This window comes from Rhododendron vialii, chromosome 11a (assembly GCF_030253575.1).
Source record: "Rhododendron vialii isolate Sample 1 chromosome 11a, ASM3025357v1".
NCBI classification, from domain to species: Eukaryota; Viridiplantae; Streptophyta; class Magnoliopsida; order Ericales; family Ericaceae; genus Rhododendron; species Rhododendron vialii.
In genome coordinates this window covers 14,930,900-14,949,319 of record NC_080567.1, presented here as the reverse complement: position 1 = coordinate 14,949,319, position 18,420 = coordinate 14,930,900, and the positions used below count along the sequence as shown (strand labels likewise).

General features: G+C 36.3%; 1 protein-coding gene across 2 annotated transcripts; it reads right to left on the bottom strand.

The window, feature by feature from the left end:
- Positions 1–10,396: 10,396 nt before the first annotated feature.
- LOC131308253 (probable transcription factor KAN2) lies at positions 10,397–18,052 on the bottom strand. 2 transcript variants are annotated; one of them, XM_058335122.1, is made up of 6 exons: positions 16,941–18,052; positions 16,462–16,538; positions 15,317–15,365; positions 15,024–15,177; positions 11,674–11,731; positions 10,397–10,883 (listed from the first exon to the last, which is right to left on the bottom strand). In XM_058335122.1, the coding sequence occupies exons 1-6, from the start codon at positions 17,575–17,577 to the stop codon at positions 10,764–10,766; spliced, it is 1,095 nt and encodes a 364-aa protein (XP_058191105.1). In that variant the 5' UTR covers positions 17,578–18,052; the 3' UTR covers positions 10,397–10,763. The 2 variants fall into 2 exon arrangements, with proteins under 2 accessions (XP_058191105.1, XP_058191104.1); XM_058335121.1 differs by having other exon boundaries at positions 15,024–15,186; positions 16,941–18,029.
- Positions 18,053–18,420: the final 368 nt, after the last annotated feature.

Below are 18,420 nucleotides of genomic sequence, written 5' to 3'. Positions count from 1 at the left end.
AAAATACTTATTGCTAAATTTAGTATTTACTAACTATATTAAATATTAATATGAGATTTTCATAACAACAAAATTATGCGAGGCTATTCTAGTCAATATTTAGTAGGGTTAAAGATTAACTAATATATAATCTAAAATATTTCTTGTTTACAATCTAAATAAATTTTTACTAGTAAAATATTCTTGTTAATATTTCATAAACATTTATCTACCCCAATAATTTATTAAGCACGTAAACGTTCACTCAAATACAAATCAACAATACATCATCAATAGTAATTTCACAATCAAACACTTGTTAAACGATCATAAATTTTCACAGGGTATAACACTAATCATTCCAGCACAATCGGACTGAATTTTAATATAAACAGGACTAAAAATAAATTGATAATTTAACAGTAGGTTATCATCTTCAATAAACTTTAAATCTAAGTCCTAACACCATTAAAATGCAGATTAAGGTTTCGGGTTTCCGAAAAACTACCTCAAATGCAATTCTAAATCCGGATAAGTATTGTACGGTGTCCGTAGATCGCCGTGGTGGTTCCGAAATCTCGAGGCGGCGTCCGGCAATACTCCGTCGGGGCCCGCGGTGCGGCGTACACAGGAAAAAATTTGTGTGTGCACTATGCACACACCCACGGCAGAAATGGCGGGTCACGGAAGGCGGGGTGGTGGTGGGTACGGGCCGGAGGGGGTGGAGGAGTCCGATGGTGGGGAGAGGAAGTGGCTGCCGGAGTGGGTTATGTTGGAATGAGTGGCCAAATAGCCCTCCATATTTTACATACCTCATTGTTAATTATGTTTGCCTTATTTATTATTGGCTAACGTTTCTTTTTGGTTGAGCCTGAAATTATTCTGTGTGTTTGCACAAGAGAATACAATAGGTGTGATTGGCCAAGTTGGCTAAGAGTTTGATTTGGTCAAACCACTATTAGGTGTATCCCACTTAATAAGAGATGTGCATGTGGATGGGGGTGATATGGTTATATCATGTGATGTGCTTCCTAAATAAAAGGGGTGGTTAGAGAGATATGGGTGAGTGAGATAACTCCCACTATCTAAATAATAGGGAGCAGTTTTCCCTGTAACGTTACATGGGTATATGCCTATAAAAGAAAACCCAGAAGAGGGGAAATCCAATCACAACCCACGCACAAATTTTGCCCTATCTCTATATTGTTTTCTACTGTGCAAACACTTACATTTAGAGATATTTGTTGAGAAGGAAAGCTTGGAGATCCACCAATCTTCGGAATTTACGAAGAGAAATCCGAGCCTCAATTGTTCAACAGGTTAACCAAATGATGGTGGGGGCCGAGAGGTGGCCCGGTGGTGACGGGTCGGAAGAGTTGTCCGAAAGAGGAGGTGCTGCGGGGCTGGCTGTCCTCTCTCTCTCTTTTTCCTACTAATTTACAGTGGTGACGGTGTAAATGTTTTGTGAATTTCGGAGGTTAGGAAGGCTTGTATAGGAGGGAGTGGAGAATGAGGAGAGAGTGGTGTGGTGGGCAGTTATTGGAGTAAATGGGAAGGTTGGAGATAGAGGTGGTTCGGCCAAAGGAGAGAGAGAGAGAGGGAGGGGAGAAACATGGTTCCTAAAATTTTGGGATGGGTACGTAGTGTTAGGTTTGGGTAGGGAAAAGAATTATTTATATGTATATGTATGTATATATATTGAACAAAAAGAAATCACTGATTTTTATGAAATTTAAATAAATAATGAAACTAATTATAGAATAAATAATCGAGTAAACTTGTTAGTTTAATTAATTAATAATTTTTTTTATTAAAAAAAATTAGGGCCAAAATTAGGATCGTTACACTTGGTATTCGTCAATCATGTTGATTTAGGCCTCAGAGCCGAAGATGTGAACTTTGGGGAACTATTAAATGTTGAAGTGTAATTTATGGAAATGGAAATGTTAAGTCCTTTTTGGGTTATTGTATGGACAATTGTGAGGTTTTTATTAATGAAAATCTCTTATATTTATGCTGAAAATCGAGGGCGTGACAATAATGTTCTCAGGAAATGATGAAAGTGTATTATAGGGAGGTTTTCCCGAACATGCAGAAATAAGGCCCGAACACGTGGTACGTGGGACCATGGTATAAAACAATAGGGACAATCGCCGTGCAAGATGATGGTCGGCGATGTGGACTAGCGGCATGAGAAGTCATTGGTCCAGGAAAGTTGTTCGGGGTCTTGGTCCAGTAACATGAGAAGTTATTGGACTAAGAGACTAATAAAGGGACAGTGACATGAGTGTCATTGGTTCAGGAAGGTTGTTCGGGGTCTTGGTCCAGTAAACATGAGAAGTTATTGGTTCAAGTATTTTGTTCGGCAACAAAGGGCCGAACATGAGGAGAGCTCCTGAGAAGGCATTGGTCCAAGTTGTTGATAAAGGACTAGTTACATGTGAAGTCACTAGTCCGGACAGTCTGTTCGGCAATGAGGTAGCCGAGCAATTAAGGAATTCCAATCAAGTACCCTGGAGTAGAGGGAGTACTTTGGAAGGATCCATAAACAGTGGTATTCCATTAAGGAAGGAGATCCCGAGAATGTAGGGTTTGAGAAAAAAAAAAAAAACCCCAACGGGAATGAGATGTTTGGCTAGCTATGGAAAATAGTCTTAAAAGGTTTGAGGTAATGAACTGATAAGAGAATGAGAATCCAAGATATCTTGGGTTTGTATGTAGATGTATGTCTATATAAATATATTACGGTCTCTAGGTTGAAGTTTAATAATATCATCACTTCAAGAAAATAAATAAAAAGACAGTCGAGTAAAAGAAATTTTATTAAACTTATAATTTTATTGATAAAATAAAAGAAAAATTAGGGTCGTTACAGCGGAAGCGGGTGGTTCGGGTTACCTTGCAAACTTTAACCGAACCGAACCTTGGTGTGGATGGATTACGAACTCTCGATCACGTACCAAAACTGCGACAAATTCCTGCGATAGAGTGATACTACGAGGATCGAGTGTCACCCTTTATTTCACGGTGCAAAAGCTCGGATTGCTCTTTAATGATAGAGAGAGAACTATTGAAGAGAGAGAGAGTTTCTTAGAACTCTATATCTTTTTGTATACCTCTGGTATATATTATGTTCTATATTCTTCTGTATGTATTTTATGAACATTTTGCAGGAAATAAATAGAGAGAGAGAGACCGCCCCCAAATTCCAACAACTAGGAATGGTGGCAACGAGCCCAGCTCGTAGATCTTCCTTTTCCTCTTCAGTTCCATCCACTTCTCAATTTTCAATTTTTCTCTGGTAATTCCCCTCGCGCCATTTTGCCCTGGAATGGTGGCAACCGTGCTTGAGGTGTTGATAATACGCAACAGGTTGGTCCATTTCCAGTTTTCAACATGCTTTATTTTCTGTCTATCTGAACACGGTAGCCACAATCACTTTCTATTTTTCTATACACATTCTCTTCAATATTTAAGTGGATGATTGTTGAATCGTCTTTTTTTTTAAATTGATCTTGATTGTTTTTTGAATTGTCACAACTGACACTGTTGACTGTTGAGTGCCTCTGGAAGCCATATTTTCAAGAAAATACTCCATTCGTCCCAATTTGATAGTTCCTTTGGGCAGTTCGTGTAATTTTTTAATTGATTATATATTGTAATTTATAATATTTTTTGTGATTTTAAAGACATTGTAATATATGACTAATCGAGAATATCAATCAATTAAATCATATCAATCAATCCGAGGATATCATCTTTCACACGTCGACCTCGCCACTACGCATAACCACCACAACCATCAACGCTCTCCAGACTTTTCCCGTCTAACATCTCATATAAAAGGCATCTTACCATAAATGGTTCAAGACCAAGATTGCAAACGGTAACGATAACAATAACAACAGTCACAATCACACCACTACTATGAAGCCAAATCTTTCATTTTTCCTAGACACAGGTCCACAACTTTCCACCGATCCATATAAAAATAAATGCAATGCCACATCGGTGAACATACGTCAGTCATACAAGCACATACATGTTTTGTAAAAAATAAGAATGCAATGAGTTTTGAACCCATAAGACTAAAAGTCTCCCCACAGTCTTAAGGTATTCTAACCTAACGCTCTAATACTAAGTTATCACGCCCTCGATCTTTAACACAAATAATAATCATTTTTAATAAATAAAGTCCTCGTTATAATACAGATAACACCCAAATAACATTTATTTCCCCTGTTTTCAAATTAAATTCAAATATTACATTCTTGGCTCGAAGGCCCAAGTTATCAAAATACCAGTATCCGAAGAAAAATAATATTATAGTTACAATAATCATCTTTCTAAATACATCTTTCGAATCAGATACCATGTAGCTCCTCATGTATACCTTTCAAAAGATTTGGTCAAATATGCACAACAAGTTCACCATGTCAACTCCTATGATTTGTGCCGGACAATAATAGGGTGAGCTACACTAGCCCAGTAAAGAAATCCTTACCTAATCTATATGCAGATGTGATAGGTCATGCACCAAGAGTGAATGAATACAAGCCCTCGACCGTCGCTTATTCATCACCATGGAAATTCAAAACTCGTTGTCCCTCGTACAATTATACTTCATTCAGTCTCAATTTCACATTATCGATTATCAAAACCCTTTTTACGCAACACCTTCCTTTTTTATTTCAAAATAGAGTAAAGGAATACAAAACTAGTATAAATCAAGCTCTGTTGATTTGAGCTTGAATACCGAAATCTGTTAATTTGTGCCCAAATACCGAAAATTGTTGATTTGCTCATGAATACCGGAGGATTTTTATTAAAATCTGTTTTTCCAAAACCAAAATCCTTTCCGTTCAAAACACTGATAGAATCAATCATTTGTCCCTTCTTCGTATCATACATCAATCCTTACACTGTCATTCACTTGTTCGATTAGTTTCACAAACTTTCCGGTCATCTCACCGAATGGTGATACCCGTTCCTATACACACAGCTTGACAATCACTAAAGTTCTCCGTTTCTATTATGTCTCATGTTTTGATTTCATTTCTAGGCATTAAGGACCCCGTGCATCCCATATTCATTCTGGCATCACACCATACGGTAGATCTGTGGCTTTCTTTTGCACTTCCTGGCATTAGGAACCCCGTGCGTCCCATTCCGGCATCACACCTTACGGTGGATCTGTTGCTTTCTTCGTATCGTTTTATTGTTCTCAATTATGTTCTCAATTTCACATACCGCGATTTCATAGTGCTCTACATATAACAAGTCCATATCTTCATACAAACATGTCACAATGCTCCACATAATCAACCAAATGCACCAATAATGTACGCGTGTTATATAATCTTACTTCAACACTTCACTTCTCTACAACGAGAGCCAAGAATGAAGATAATCAATGAATCATAGGGACTCGATTAACCATGTTAGGAAGTGGTTTACAGGTGTTTAGAATATATTAGAAGTGATCGGGAGTTAAAATAATCGGAGTGGAAAAGTTTCAAGAATTTCCAGATTGGTACTGGAACTGCCCAAAATAGGGGTTTCGGTACTCAACCTCCAGTGGCCAAACTATCTATGTGGGGGTATCGGAACAGGAAAAAAAAAGGGTGGCCAAACTATCTGTGTGGGGGTACCGGAACAGGCAAAAAAGGGGGTTTTGGTACCCATTTGCATTTTCAGCGATTTTTTTTACAGCGAATGACAAATTTCTTAGGCAACCAAGGGACACTCAAACACAACTATGGGGCACAAAATCAACTCAACAACATATAGAGAAGGCAAGAGATCCCTACCTCAAAAATCAAAGTTGAACCCGAGCGTTCCAAGCAAGCCCTAGCTCTCCAAGACTCGAAATCAACCAGAGCTCCTCTCCAAGTTCAACTCGATGAAATACAAACCCAAAATCGCGTATACGAGGTGAAATGGATGTTGATCTACATGGGTTTCAAGTTTTTGGGTGTGGATTTGAGAGAGAGAGAGAGAGAGAGAGAGAGAGAGAGAGAGAGAGAGAGAGATGGGAGATTTTAATCTCCTACACACACACACCCCCTTTTATACTAGCATATGCACAAATCACACTAGCACTCCCTCAATTAACAAGTCTAACACATTCATCCCAATCACAAGGCAATCGATGTCTTTCATCCTAACCCAGACATGGCCTGACGCAATAGCGATACTTTTAAACTGCTTAACATCTAATTAGGAGTCTCCAACAAGAAAAAGTGCAAAGTTAAGGACAAAAGACACCAAATACCCTGACGATCAGATGTACTCCACCCAAGTATGAACGCCCCAATGAACTCTCAACAACTACAGATTCACCAAGCCGCCATGGGTGGACTCACCAAAGACATCGTATAGGGATAGAACGCTAGAGCATGAATATCGTTGTGAAGCAACCTCGATTGAGAGAACCCGATCTATAGAAAAAATTTGTTCAAAGATGAAACTAATAACTCTCGTTGAATGAGAGACAAAACTCTCACAGATCAGATAACAAGTTGTTGATCTAAAGAGACAGAAGAAAAAAAAAAGACACAAAGAAATTAAAGAAAGGGAGTCGATAGTACCATGGCTTCCCCCTCTTGCCGCCACACACGGGTATGGAACCCATTGGGGGGAGGGGAAGGAAGAAAAGGAGTTGTGGTGGCTAGGGTTGAGAGAGAGGGAGATCTAGAGAGAGGTAAGGTTCCCTATCACATTAATGTATTTTTTTTTACTTGCTATGTCATTATTAAATAGATTGACTCACTATGTGGCTAATATAAGGTAAAAATAGTAAACAATGTATTTTAGCCTCGTAATTTAAATAAAATAAGCTTTTAAATTTTTTCATTCGATTAGGAATGTGTGCTTTCTGGGAAGATTTTTCAGGACAAAAATTAGTTGGCGATGTGTCGGCATGGGCACGAAACGACACGATTAAAAAACGGCACAACATGATTAAGTAAACAGGTCAGTACGGCCCGACACGATTAAAAAATGGCACGACACGATTAAGTAAACGGGTCAGCACAACACAATTAAAAAACAGCACAGCATGGCATGAGCATGATTAAATAAACAGGCCAGCATGGTACGAAACAAAGCACGGTTGGCACGAAGCTAAACGGGCCAGGTCGGCACAACACAACGTGTTTGACACCTTTAAGTAGAATTAATCATGGAATTGACCATCTGGTAATTAGTTGATAGGTAAATACTTCTCAGAAATGATTTGTTGCTTAGCTAAGGAACAATTCATAACTTTTTAGGTCGTTTCTGTTGAAAAAAAGAGTAACAAACAACATTCTCCGCCACATATTCACGTGGAACAAGGCAAATGTATAAGTCCCACCTAAACATATGATAGAGAAGAGTTTTGGAGTACTACGTAGCTATGCTCAAGGATCACCAAACAATGCACTACTCACAAACAAGTCAACATTCAGAACTTGCATCTCAAAAACTGCCACGTATGTATGGAATTACAATTTTTATTTTTATCATAAAATGCAATTTAAACTAGGATCATTTTCACATTCTCCCTCATTTCTCTCTTTATCTTCTTAAATCTAGCTTGCGGTAACTCCTCTTTCTGGTTGCAGCTAACCCAAGACCACTGAACTTTCGCCTTCAAACTACCACGTGTTTATGGAATTTTTATTACTATTTCATCAGAAAGTGCAAGTCAAGCCAAGTTCCTTTTTCACATTCTCCCTCATTCCTTTCTTAATCTTCTTAAATCTATCAATAACTCCACTCTCTTTGTGTTGAGGATGATTCATTTTGAACTAATTATTTTATATGAGAAAATAACTGTGGAAATTATAAATGTCTCAAACATGCATAAATGTGATTTTGAATTTTTTCATTGTTAAGATAATGTGAGAGTTAATCACTTTTTCTAATTGAAATATTGAAGAAATAGTTTAAAAGAAAGGGTGTGTTGAATTCTTAAAAAGGAGATAGATAATTTTTTTCTCATAACAAAGTTGCATGTGTTGGATTCTGCCCCCACTGGTGATCGAACTAGCAACGCCACTAATCATGATATGAAAAAATGATTCATTTTTTTCGCGTTGTTAACTAGTTGCTTCTTAAAGAAAAGGGTTACATAATTGGGTTACGTGAACACCAAATGGAGGAGAAAACACACACACACACACTCTCTCTCTTTCTCTCTCTCAGAGCCATCACAAATATTTTTCTTCGCCCTTTCCCTCTCCTGTAGGGTTCCACTACCCTTGTCCAACAGAGGGAGGGGATGGGTATTGTACTAGTTCTAAACCTCTTCTCATATACGGAGTATTTTAGTATTTGTTTTGTTTTATTGCATCTCTTCAGAGCAACGATTTGTCGTCTAATTTGTGAGAGATACGTCTCTTATTTTTGCGAGAGTAATTAGTTTCGTTTTTGGATGAATATTCCGTCTATAGATTAGTTCCTTTAGAGGATGTTGCTTCACAATAATACTCGTGCCAACTGTGCTCTATCCTTATATAATATCTTTGGCAGGGTAACTCATAGTGTCTTATTAGATATGTAGCTTTGGAAGTTTATCAGTGTGTGATCATACTCTGTTGGATTTGATTGTCTGAGTACTTGTTGTCGTTTGTCCTTGATACGTAGGCCTGTCAATGAACCGGATTCGATAAGACTCGAATCCGATAGTGGTAATCCAAATATGAAAAATCAGATCGGATCCGAAAAATTTGAATCCAATCCGAAAATTTTTTTACTTCAAAAATTTTAGCAAAAAAAAAAAAAAAATACAACTTTTTAAAAAAAAAAAAAATTCCAATAAAAATAAAAATACAACTTAAACATTTTTTTTCAAAATAAAAAAATTTACAATTTTTAAAAAAATAAAGTTCGGATCGGATTAATAACAGATTTAATCCGATCCGATTCAATTCGATCCGTATTTAGATTAATTACAAGATTCAGATTATCGGATCGACATTATCGGATTCGGGTCGGATTTTCTGGATTGGATCTGGTCCATTGACAGGCCTAGTCCTTGGTTAGCACTTTAATTATCATTTTGAGAATGTTAGAAAGATAGTATGAATTTTTGAAGAATTTGTGTTAGGAGAAATACCTAAATTGGTGCAAAAGACATCGACTGCCTTGTATTTTTCTCATCTATCTAATTACTAGGATTCGTTTACTCTTTTCTCAAAGCCCTTGTATACCTATTTTTCCAAAGCCCTATCTAATGGTACAAAGTAAAGTAAAGTGAAAAAATAATATGTTCCCATCAAGATTCTAATAGCACTTTTCTTTTCCACTTTCACTCCTTAAAGGAAAGTTAGATAGCTACTTTTGCCCCAAGGCTGTGACTTTATCAAACAACCCAACTAAAAGTCCAAAAATAGAACTACAATAGTCAATTTATAGGTCCCCCATATTTTCTTCCAATGTTCAAAAATCAGCAAAGGTCACCATATATATAACTGCAAGGGTATGTTACAAGATATCTTTTGTCACTGTCTAACTGCTAAGTATTTTGGGGTAAGTATTCTTCAGTGGAGTATATGAGTTGTCACTGTAATACTGGATAATGGTGTGGAGGAAAAAGTATGCCATCATTGTACATTTTTAATTAGCTTTTTGCATAACTTATGGAAATGTTGGTCCCTCAGTATCTTTCCGTTGTGGCTAGCTAGCTTTATCATTTTACTTTATACTTAGTGATCGTTACGTAGTGATGTTGAAGGCATGGATGGTAGCAACAATTTGAGCAATACCAAATCCTTTTGTAGTAGAACCCCGGCCATGTTCATATATGAATGATGGTCACGCTCATTACTTTAAATAGCGGCCCACACGCAACATTACAACAGTCACTTATGTAATCATATTTTCGGTGTCCGTTTCGGTTACGGTATAGAAAAATAGTGATACAAAAGATCACATTACGTATCACGTAACGATGTACCAGACTGTAATAGTGCATTCACGTTATTTAGTGTGCATTCACGTTATTTAGTGTATATGAATTTCATACTCTAGTACAATGTCTAATTTGTTATCCGGAGATGAAATACGTACCATTTGGACTGCAAGCCCTCTCTCCTCACAGGATTGCACCGGGCTGCACCAATGGCGGTGATCCAAGTCTTGCTATCGCCTCTATATTACTTCGGCAATGAATTAGGACAAAATTATTTGCACGAAAAAAATGCACATTTAAAATCAAAAGAAACACTTATTTCAATTTGGCACACGAAGGAATACAATTGATGGTCACTTTTTTCTTTTGATCTTGTCTTTTTTTCCTTTTTCCCCTACTATATTAATTTTTTTCCCTATCGTTTTCTAGTTGATGTTATCCTTTCTTTCCTTACCTTTGTACCAGGGAAGTGTAAAGCAAGTGATAATGCCTAGGAACGAATAAAACAGAGATCTCTCCAACTCCTTTGGCAAAATTATGCTCCTTTTTTGCTAAATGTAAAGTGCTCCATTACATTTACCAAGGACCACATCCTACTTTTAACATATCTCTCTCTCTCTCTCTCTCTCTCTCTATATGTGCACAACATACAAGATCAATTAGATCTCATATATTTACTAGCAATATAAAATATATTGAATGTGAATCTCACAGGCTCACATCTCTGTCTTTACTGTCTCCTTGTCTTTCTTTAGCTCTCCTTTTTACTCTTTCTTTTTCTTTTCCTCTCTGATTTTTCAAAGAAAGTAACAGCTGATTCTCATAGATACGGACGGATAATCCATGACTAATTAATTCAGAATGATTTATGTATATGTAAATATTATCAATGAGGTGTGCCCAAAGTGAACTCCAGACTGGGCTTGCTGGGGCTTGTCTCTGAAAGGATGGAAGAGCTTACATCTGATAGTCTCTCATAGCTTGTGCACTTTGGATCCAATATCTCCTGTGCAAAATTAATATAAACACCGTTTAAAAAAAGAAAATCAAAAGAGAAAAAACAAAAGTAAAAGCATAAGATGAGTGTTTTTGTGTGAGAATCAAAGCACATTTTGACTCAGGGAATACAGAGTGTATTTATTGAAATGTATATACTATAAAGAATGTTGTAATGTGCCTCATGTGAAACCTTAAATTGGAGTAGTACTTTATTCTCTTGAAACAACAGCTTGGGCTAGCTATATATTCTGATCTTAATTAAAACTCTTAAGACATGGTTGACTGATCAGTAAAGGGCTAATTACTCTTTCAAATTCGCACGTTGATTTTCACAGACAGTACAAAAATGAACTCTTGGGGACCGCTGGTGAAAGATTCGCGATACACTATCTTCTTGAATAAAAAAAAAAATTCTATTTTATGTGTCAAGTGGGTAATTTTTTTCCCGACGAACAAAATCTCCCCATATATATGAAAACATGAAAATCAAAAGTGGGTAATTGATTTAAAAAAATAATTAAAAAATGGGAGTACGAGGTACTACAGAGTGTAGATGATAGTACAGCACATACAATATTCATTGCATTAATTGAGTAAGACTGTTTAGAACTAATGACTGATTTCTTTCTTTCATTTTGTGATAAATTATTGACCCTTGAATTTTCAAATGGCTAAACTAGCTTTTTCAAAAGCTTCTTTTTCTCTCTCTTTATACTTTGAACAAGATTACAATGCATACACAAGTAGTAGAATAATTTAAAGGGAGGGGTGTTTTGGTAAATGGAGTCAAATGATACCTCAGGAGTTGTCATGTTTCCTCCAAAATCCCTTTGTGTGCCATGCAACCAAGCTTCCCTGATATAAACAAACAAAAAAAAACAGCCCCGAATGTTGAGAGAATATTTCCTTATAGTGGAAACCCAGAAAAAAAAAAAAAAAAGCTTCCAATTATTGTCTTGTTTGTTCATACTTCCCCACTTAGAGGAAGCAAATTTAGTTCAACTCTCACAGATGACATTCTAGGCCAAGTGGGAGAGTTTCTCTTGTAAATTTCTAGTAATTAGCGTGAATAACCTGCTTTCGACCAGATCACTAGAAGGAAATCAGTCACGGTGCACAAAAACAAGTACTAACAATCCTTACTGACGAACAAAATTAAAAGACTGGAAACTGCTAGAATGCAGTGTTTGATGCAGAATCTAAGATAACACCAGCACCATCTGGATGTCTACCTTTCGATTCTTTTCACCTATATCCATCTAGAGGATCCGAAAAGTATATGAACCAAATTTTGGAACAGTATATTGAGGGTTTTTTTTTTGGTTCAATATTTCATATGAAAGGTTTGGAATTGACACTAAGTAATTTCCTACTTGTGGGCCACAAAATCCAAGGGAAAGAGATGTCTCCATTCTTGGGTTGATTAAGCCCAATGAGATGAATGGTTGGAGAGTTGCACAAGGGACAAAGGGTAATGCTATTCACCGTTCATTTTTAAGACACACTCCTTCTTTCTTTCTTTTTTAATCCTTATGTGAATTTACTGCAATGCCTTTTGTATGTGTAAAAGGATCTGCACATGAAAGAATAATATTGTAAATTCACAAAAAGACATACCAAAAACAAGAAGTGCAGTTATAGTTATAGAAATAAGTGTGAAAATCAATTCCCTTAATTCTTTTGGAAACGCCCCGACATCTCTTTTTACACTGTCGATTATCATGAGAGGTTTGGTCTTTGATTTTAGATTGGTGACATGTGAAATGGGTGTGTCCTGAATCTTTGGTAGATCTCTTTACCTGGTGGTTTGATAATAGATTCAACAATTTGGAGAATCATTTATGGGAAGCGACTTTCTTTGCTACAATTTGGTCTTTATGGTTGGTGAGGAATGACTCTGTGTTCAATAATGTTTTGACGGAAGTAGGGCAAGTAGGTGAGCTAATAAAAACCAGAGTTTTAATGTGAATTAAGGTGAAATTCGATATTAAAAAATACACAGTAGAGGATTTTAAGGGCTTCTTTGATGGAATTAGAAAGATGAAAGTGTAGTGTATGACTGAGGAGTGGTTCCATCCAACTCTTTGCTGGATGTTTGTTTTGTTCTTCATTTGTTTAACCTCGTAAGTATTGTGTACTTTCGATGTTCCCCTCGTTGTACCCTTTTCGAGTTTTATAAAAAGTTTCATTTGCCGAGAAAAAAAAAATTCCCTTTGCTTAATTTTCTATGCTGCTGCTTCTTCAGAACCAACACGAGAGACGCTATTACCTATCACGGAGAGATGGTGCTAAACTTGCTGTGGACAAATGGATTCATATGTTTACGTACATGTGCCTATATAAAAATGTGGATTTGGGGACCCCCCGAGAAAAATGGCACCATTTAGGTGCTTGGGGAAGGTCCCTCCTTTGCCTTGTTAGATCCCCGTATGGATGGTTAGTTAATTTAGGGGTCAATTCAGGTCCCACAAAAATGATTTAAAATCGCTTGTTATTTTTAAAATTATTTTCGTTTTATAGTTCATGCAAAAAATTAGCAACATCGGATATCGGTAAGAACTTTTTCAGAATTTGAAGGACATTTTTGTAGGACCCGAAATGGGTGCTGCAAAAAATGAATAAGTCATTAATTTGAAATCAAGTATTTCGCCCTAAGAATTCTGAAAATATCCTTACCGATATCAGATGAAGCTTATTTTTTGCAAGAACTGTAGAAATATATTATATTATTTTTTATATATTTATATATATAAATATATATATTTTACGAATAACGAGTAGTTTGAATCATTTTGTTGGGACCCGAAATGGGCCCAAAAAAAGCTAATAAATCGTTAATCGAAGTTAACCTCCCAAACGGGGATTAAACAAGGAAAAGTAGGGAACTTCCCCAAACACCTAAACGGTGTCGTTTTTCTCGGGCTGCACTCCGGCTGACCCTACTGACCAGCAAGGTTCCCAAGTCCATAAAAATGTATTGGGATAGACAAAATAATTAACAATCCTCGAAGCACGCATTATAGAGTGATTCCTAGTAAAGATGAAGTCAAACACATTAATATGTACTTATATATTTCCTGATAACATTTTTCATTACCAAGACGACAGGGTGGAAAAAAAGCTTATATATAGCTATGGAACAATGAATGGATACAAGGAAATAATCCTTCTGTTTTCATGCATATGTCTTGTTCCATGAAATCCAAGTTACAGCAAGAGAGCTAAATAAAGTCCTACTAGCTAGGTATTTCCAAACCAAGTAATTAATGTTAATTGGCTAAAGTTTGTAACTCGTTGCTAGGTTGCATTAATGGCAGACAACTAACATTATTTGTTCCGCTAAGGTTCTTATTTTTAAGTACATATTTTTCGTTTTACGAGACATGTCATTCTTTTACAAAACATCACATTTTATTCAAAAAATAAGTATTTATTTCTCTTATTTTTAAGAACTTATTTTCCGTTTTACGAGATAGGTAATTGTCTTACAAAACATCACCATTAATTCAAAAAATTAGTACTTATTTCTCTTAGCAGAACGGACTCAAATGAACTAATGATAATACGATTCAGACATAATTTTTATCCATAATTTTCAAAGTGAGTTTTTTTTTTTTTTTTTATGGCGATTCTTTCACTTAAAACCACAACAACAATAACATTGGCTCGTAATTTTATAAGCATCACTATCACATGTGGGATTTTTGTAAATTACGTTTCCTGATTAAGACGTGGACTACATTTGTAGATGGATTGATTAACTGTGCCTTTAAGACAGAATTCGTCACCACTAAGTACTTGCGATTAATGGATATCTGTCTCCTAAGAAGAATAGATTCATACCGAGGGAGGTTAGAATGACAAATATTTTTGTTTTTTGAAAGGAGAATGACAAGTATTTAAGGTTCCAGAACATAGCATTGTACTTATGTTGTTTGTGGTGCTATCTCACGTAGTGATGCTATTTTATTTTGCTTTCAAATTATTGTATTTCTTTCATTATTAATATAATATCCCTTTTTTGCCGTTTTAAAAAAAAAAAAAAAACTTATGTTGTTTGTGGAAACTAGAGACCAACTCAAAAAGAAGGAATTAATAACTAGGAAATGCAACTATTAAAACTAGCCAAATTAAGCATAAGATTTACCTTGAAGAGTTGCTCCAAAGGCTATGATACTCCTTATCTTCATACAAATTTGGCCTTCCCTGTTGAACTGATATTTCAGATTTTCTAGGGTTTGGGACTTCAAACATCATATCTTGATCACAAGTGTCTCCAGAAGACCCATTTTCATATACATCTGATTGTCCTACATAAAACAATATCAGAAAAATCATATATATTATATATAAATATGTATTATCATGAAGCATATAGTTGCAAGTCTGTTATACGAAAAGGTAAACCAAAAATTGATATGTACAAGGTTTAATCTTAACCTGAAGAAGCTGCCGCAGCTCGATCGGTTGTCTTCACTGTCCTATACATCTGAGATATTGTTGCATCATATAATTTCAAATTAGGACAACACATTACCCTATGGTCATCCAAGTTTTTTTATGTATGAGAAAATCAAGGGAAAAAGAAAAAGAAAAAGAAAAATGAAAGGAAAGAAAAGGAAAAGAGAATAGTATATATGCTGCTAAAATACCAATCTCTATGCCATAGAGGAAATTAAGACATAATAGTCTGATACATTGCAAGTACAAAAAGCAATCAATAGTAAATGATGGATAACTTTATTTGTATATGTGGTTTTACATTGATGTATGCATGTGCATGTACAGTAGTAGTGTTGGAGATAAACAAACCATGGTTTAAAGGATGTGTGGTTGCCGAGCAAAAAAAAAAGGATGTGTGGTTAAACAAACCCTAAGAGAGTACTACTCCTACTATACTATCATTGAGAAATGATAGTGTTCTGTACTTGTAAATTATTTGCCACTTAAATCCTCCTCTCTGTAACTGTAATGTGTTGCTATTTAAACAAGATATAAAAAATTCATGGACTGCTTCGAATTCTGGGGTTTGTCTTATTTGTTTTTCTGACATTGATGAATGAGACTCTCTCTCTCTCTCTCTCTCTCTCTAGATGGATGGTTCATTCTTCGAAGCAAAAAAGCTGTGCGTAATAGCTTGCAGAACCACCAGATCCAGTAGGAAAAGAAGTTCCAAGAATTTGAATTTAAACCATTGGAATTTGAAATGAATGTATCTAATTGACACCTTCCTTTAACGTTAATGCAGGTTGTAAAAAAGGCAAGTTTTGAAATCCTTTTTTGCCTTTGAAAAAAAAAAAAAAGGGGGCAAGTTTTATCAAGCAAAAAGATCATTTTGAGCTGCATCGTCGAGGAAAGATTTATATAATAGCAGAAAAATAGAAGAAAGTTGAAACCAAAAAAAAAAATCCACTTAAAATAAATGGAGTGCTATACAAAAAATAAATAAATCGTTAGAAAATCGGCCAGAGAAAACATATGAATGAACAGATCGATGAAACACTGTCACTGAAATTATGTCCTTTTATTGGTAGATTTTGCAACTAGTTTCTGTTCTATGGAATTGTGAGATCTACTTCATTTACCTGTAAGTGGGATTTGACATGTGCCAAGGTGAGATCTTTGACATCCATCAGCTCTAGAACTGACTTGGGTGTAGCTCCTATAACCCCCAACAAAATAAGAAAACAAAATCATGAATTGGGTTAATTTAATAATTCCATTTTTTGGGGTTACAATAAAAATTTGATACGATCCGCCAGGTACTATTGGCCTGAGGACGACACGACAATGTGCAAGAGATTCCACAACACTCTGCAATGGCTATGTGGTGCTGAAAGCAATATCATCACTAGTGAATTTATCTCTCCTCATTTTGATCTTTGTTTTCACATTCAAAGATTAATAAAATCTTTTTTTGCCATTCAGAAAAAAAAATCTCCCCTCATTTTCTTTACTTTTGTGGTTACGAAGATATATATAAGATGCATATTTATATGTACACACGAACACACGATAAAGGGGAAAAGATATTAAGAAAGAAAGGAAGAAAAACGAGAGTTACTTTCATGCCCACCCAAGAGCTCAACAGCATGAACAAATCGAGCATGGAGAGTGGTAGTCCACCGCATACGAGGTGCTCTCATGCTCCGTTTAGCCGGAAACCTCGAAAAAATTCTTGACCGAATTACCCCTTGAGACTGACCAAAAAACCCACTTGGAGTAGTACTCTTGGGGGTCGTAGTAGTACCACCGGCAGTGTTGTTGTAACTATCGTCTAACGACTGTTTGGAGAATGGAAAAGAAGGGTAGTTTTGGTACACCGGAATCCCTCTTATGGGCCTCAAGAAACCTAGCTCTGGACTAAAAAGCCCTTGTTGCTGTTGCTGTTGCTGTTGTTGTAGGTACTGGTTTTGCTGAAAGGAATGGATGAAGTTAGGGGGGTGAAATGGGAAATTATGAACCGAGTTGGGTTTAGAAGCCCTATTATTGGAGATGGGAAGATCGAACCGGGTTTCGGCCGGTTTTGTTGACATTGAAGAAGAGTCCAAAGCTCTTCTCCAAAAACCCAAATCCATGTGAGGATGATCATCTTCTTCTGGATCTTTCCTCCTATTACTACTACCCCAACCTGTTGTTGGTTTGCTGTTTGGAGGGCTGATTTGTAGAGATAAGTCTGGTTGTGCTGGAAACAGCTCCATCTTCCTCCTACCAAACACACCCTTAACCCTCTCAAACTCTATATACCACCACCTCCTCCTCCTTGTTGTTGCTATTGTTATTGTTGCTTCAGTTATTCTTTTAGGGGTTTTTTAGGAACTTTATTCTTGGGTAGATGATTACTGATCAGTGGGGTGTAAGAGGGTTTGGTAGGGGATCAAAGAAGGTTATTGATGACTTTTGATGATCTGGGTTTTGAATTTTGAGGTGAGAGATTTGTGGCTTTTGCTTCAGATATGGGCGTTTGAGAAGGGATCAGCTGAAGGGAGTAGTTGCAGAGATTTGAGGTTGAGAGGGGGAGAGAGAAGGAATGACAAGGATGAAGAGAATGGTTGTTTGCTTCCTTTGTGTGAAGTATATGTGAGAAAATGACAAGAGAGAGAGAGAGAGAGAGAGAGAGAGAGAGAGAGAGAGAGAGAGAGAATTCTTTTTGTGGACGTGGGGGTAGAGTGAGAAAAGGAGAAAAAGATGAAAGAAAGAAAGGAAAAGAAGTTAATGAGTTTGAAACTTGATTCCTTTTTACTCTTGTTTGATTTGAGGAAGAAAAGGAAGTTTTAGTGTAACCTTTTAACGTGGGCATATGTCCTTTTTAATCTGAAAAAAAATCCACTCTATACAGTCCGAGAAGAGAGGAGAGCAAACAGTGAATTTTAAACCATCACCAAATGAAGTGATTATTATCTGGAGACTGGATTTTGAATCGTCACCAATATCTCTGCTCTATCTATTATCAATTGAGCTAAGCCATCTAGGAGGCAACTTTTGGGCATATGTTCTTGAAAAATGGAAGCTAAAAATATAATAGTACTAGAATTACAAAAATT

Bases quoted from the DNA above. Each gene is read 5' to 3' on its own strand.
- LOC131308253 (XM_058335121.1), bottom strand. From the start codon at position 17,577: ATGGAGCTGTTTCCAGCACAACCAGACTTATCTCTACAAATCAGCCCT. The intron at 11,732-15,023 runs GTAAATCTTATG...TGTTTATATCAG, and splicing joins CTTTGGAGCAACTCTTCAAG to GGAAGCTTGGTTGCATGGCA. The intron at 10,884-11,673 runs GTATCATTTGAC...AATTTTGCACAG, and splicing joins GAAACATGACAACTCCTGAG to GAGATATTGGATCCAAAGTG.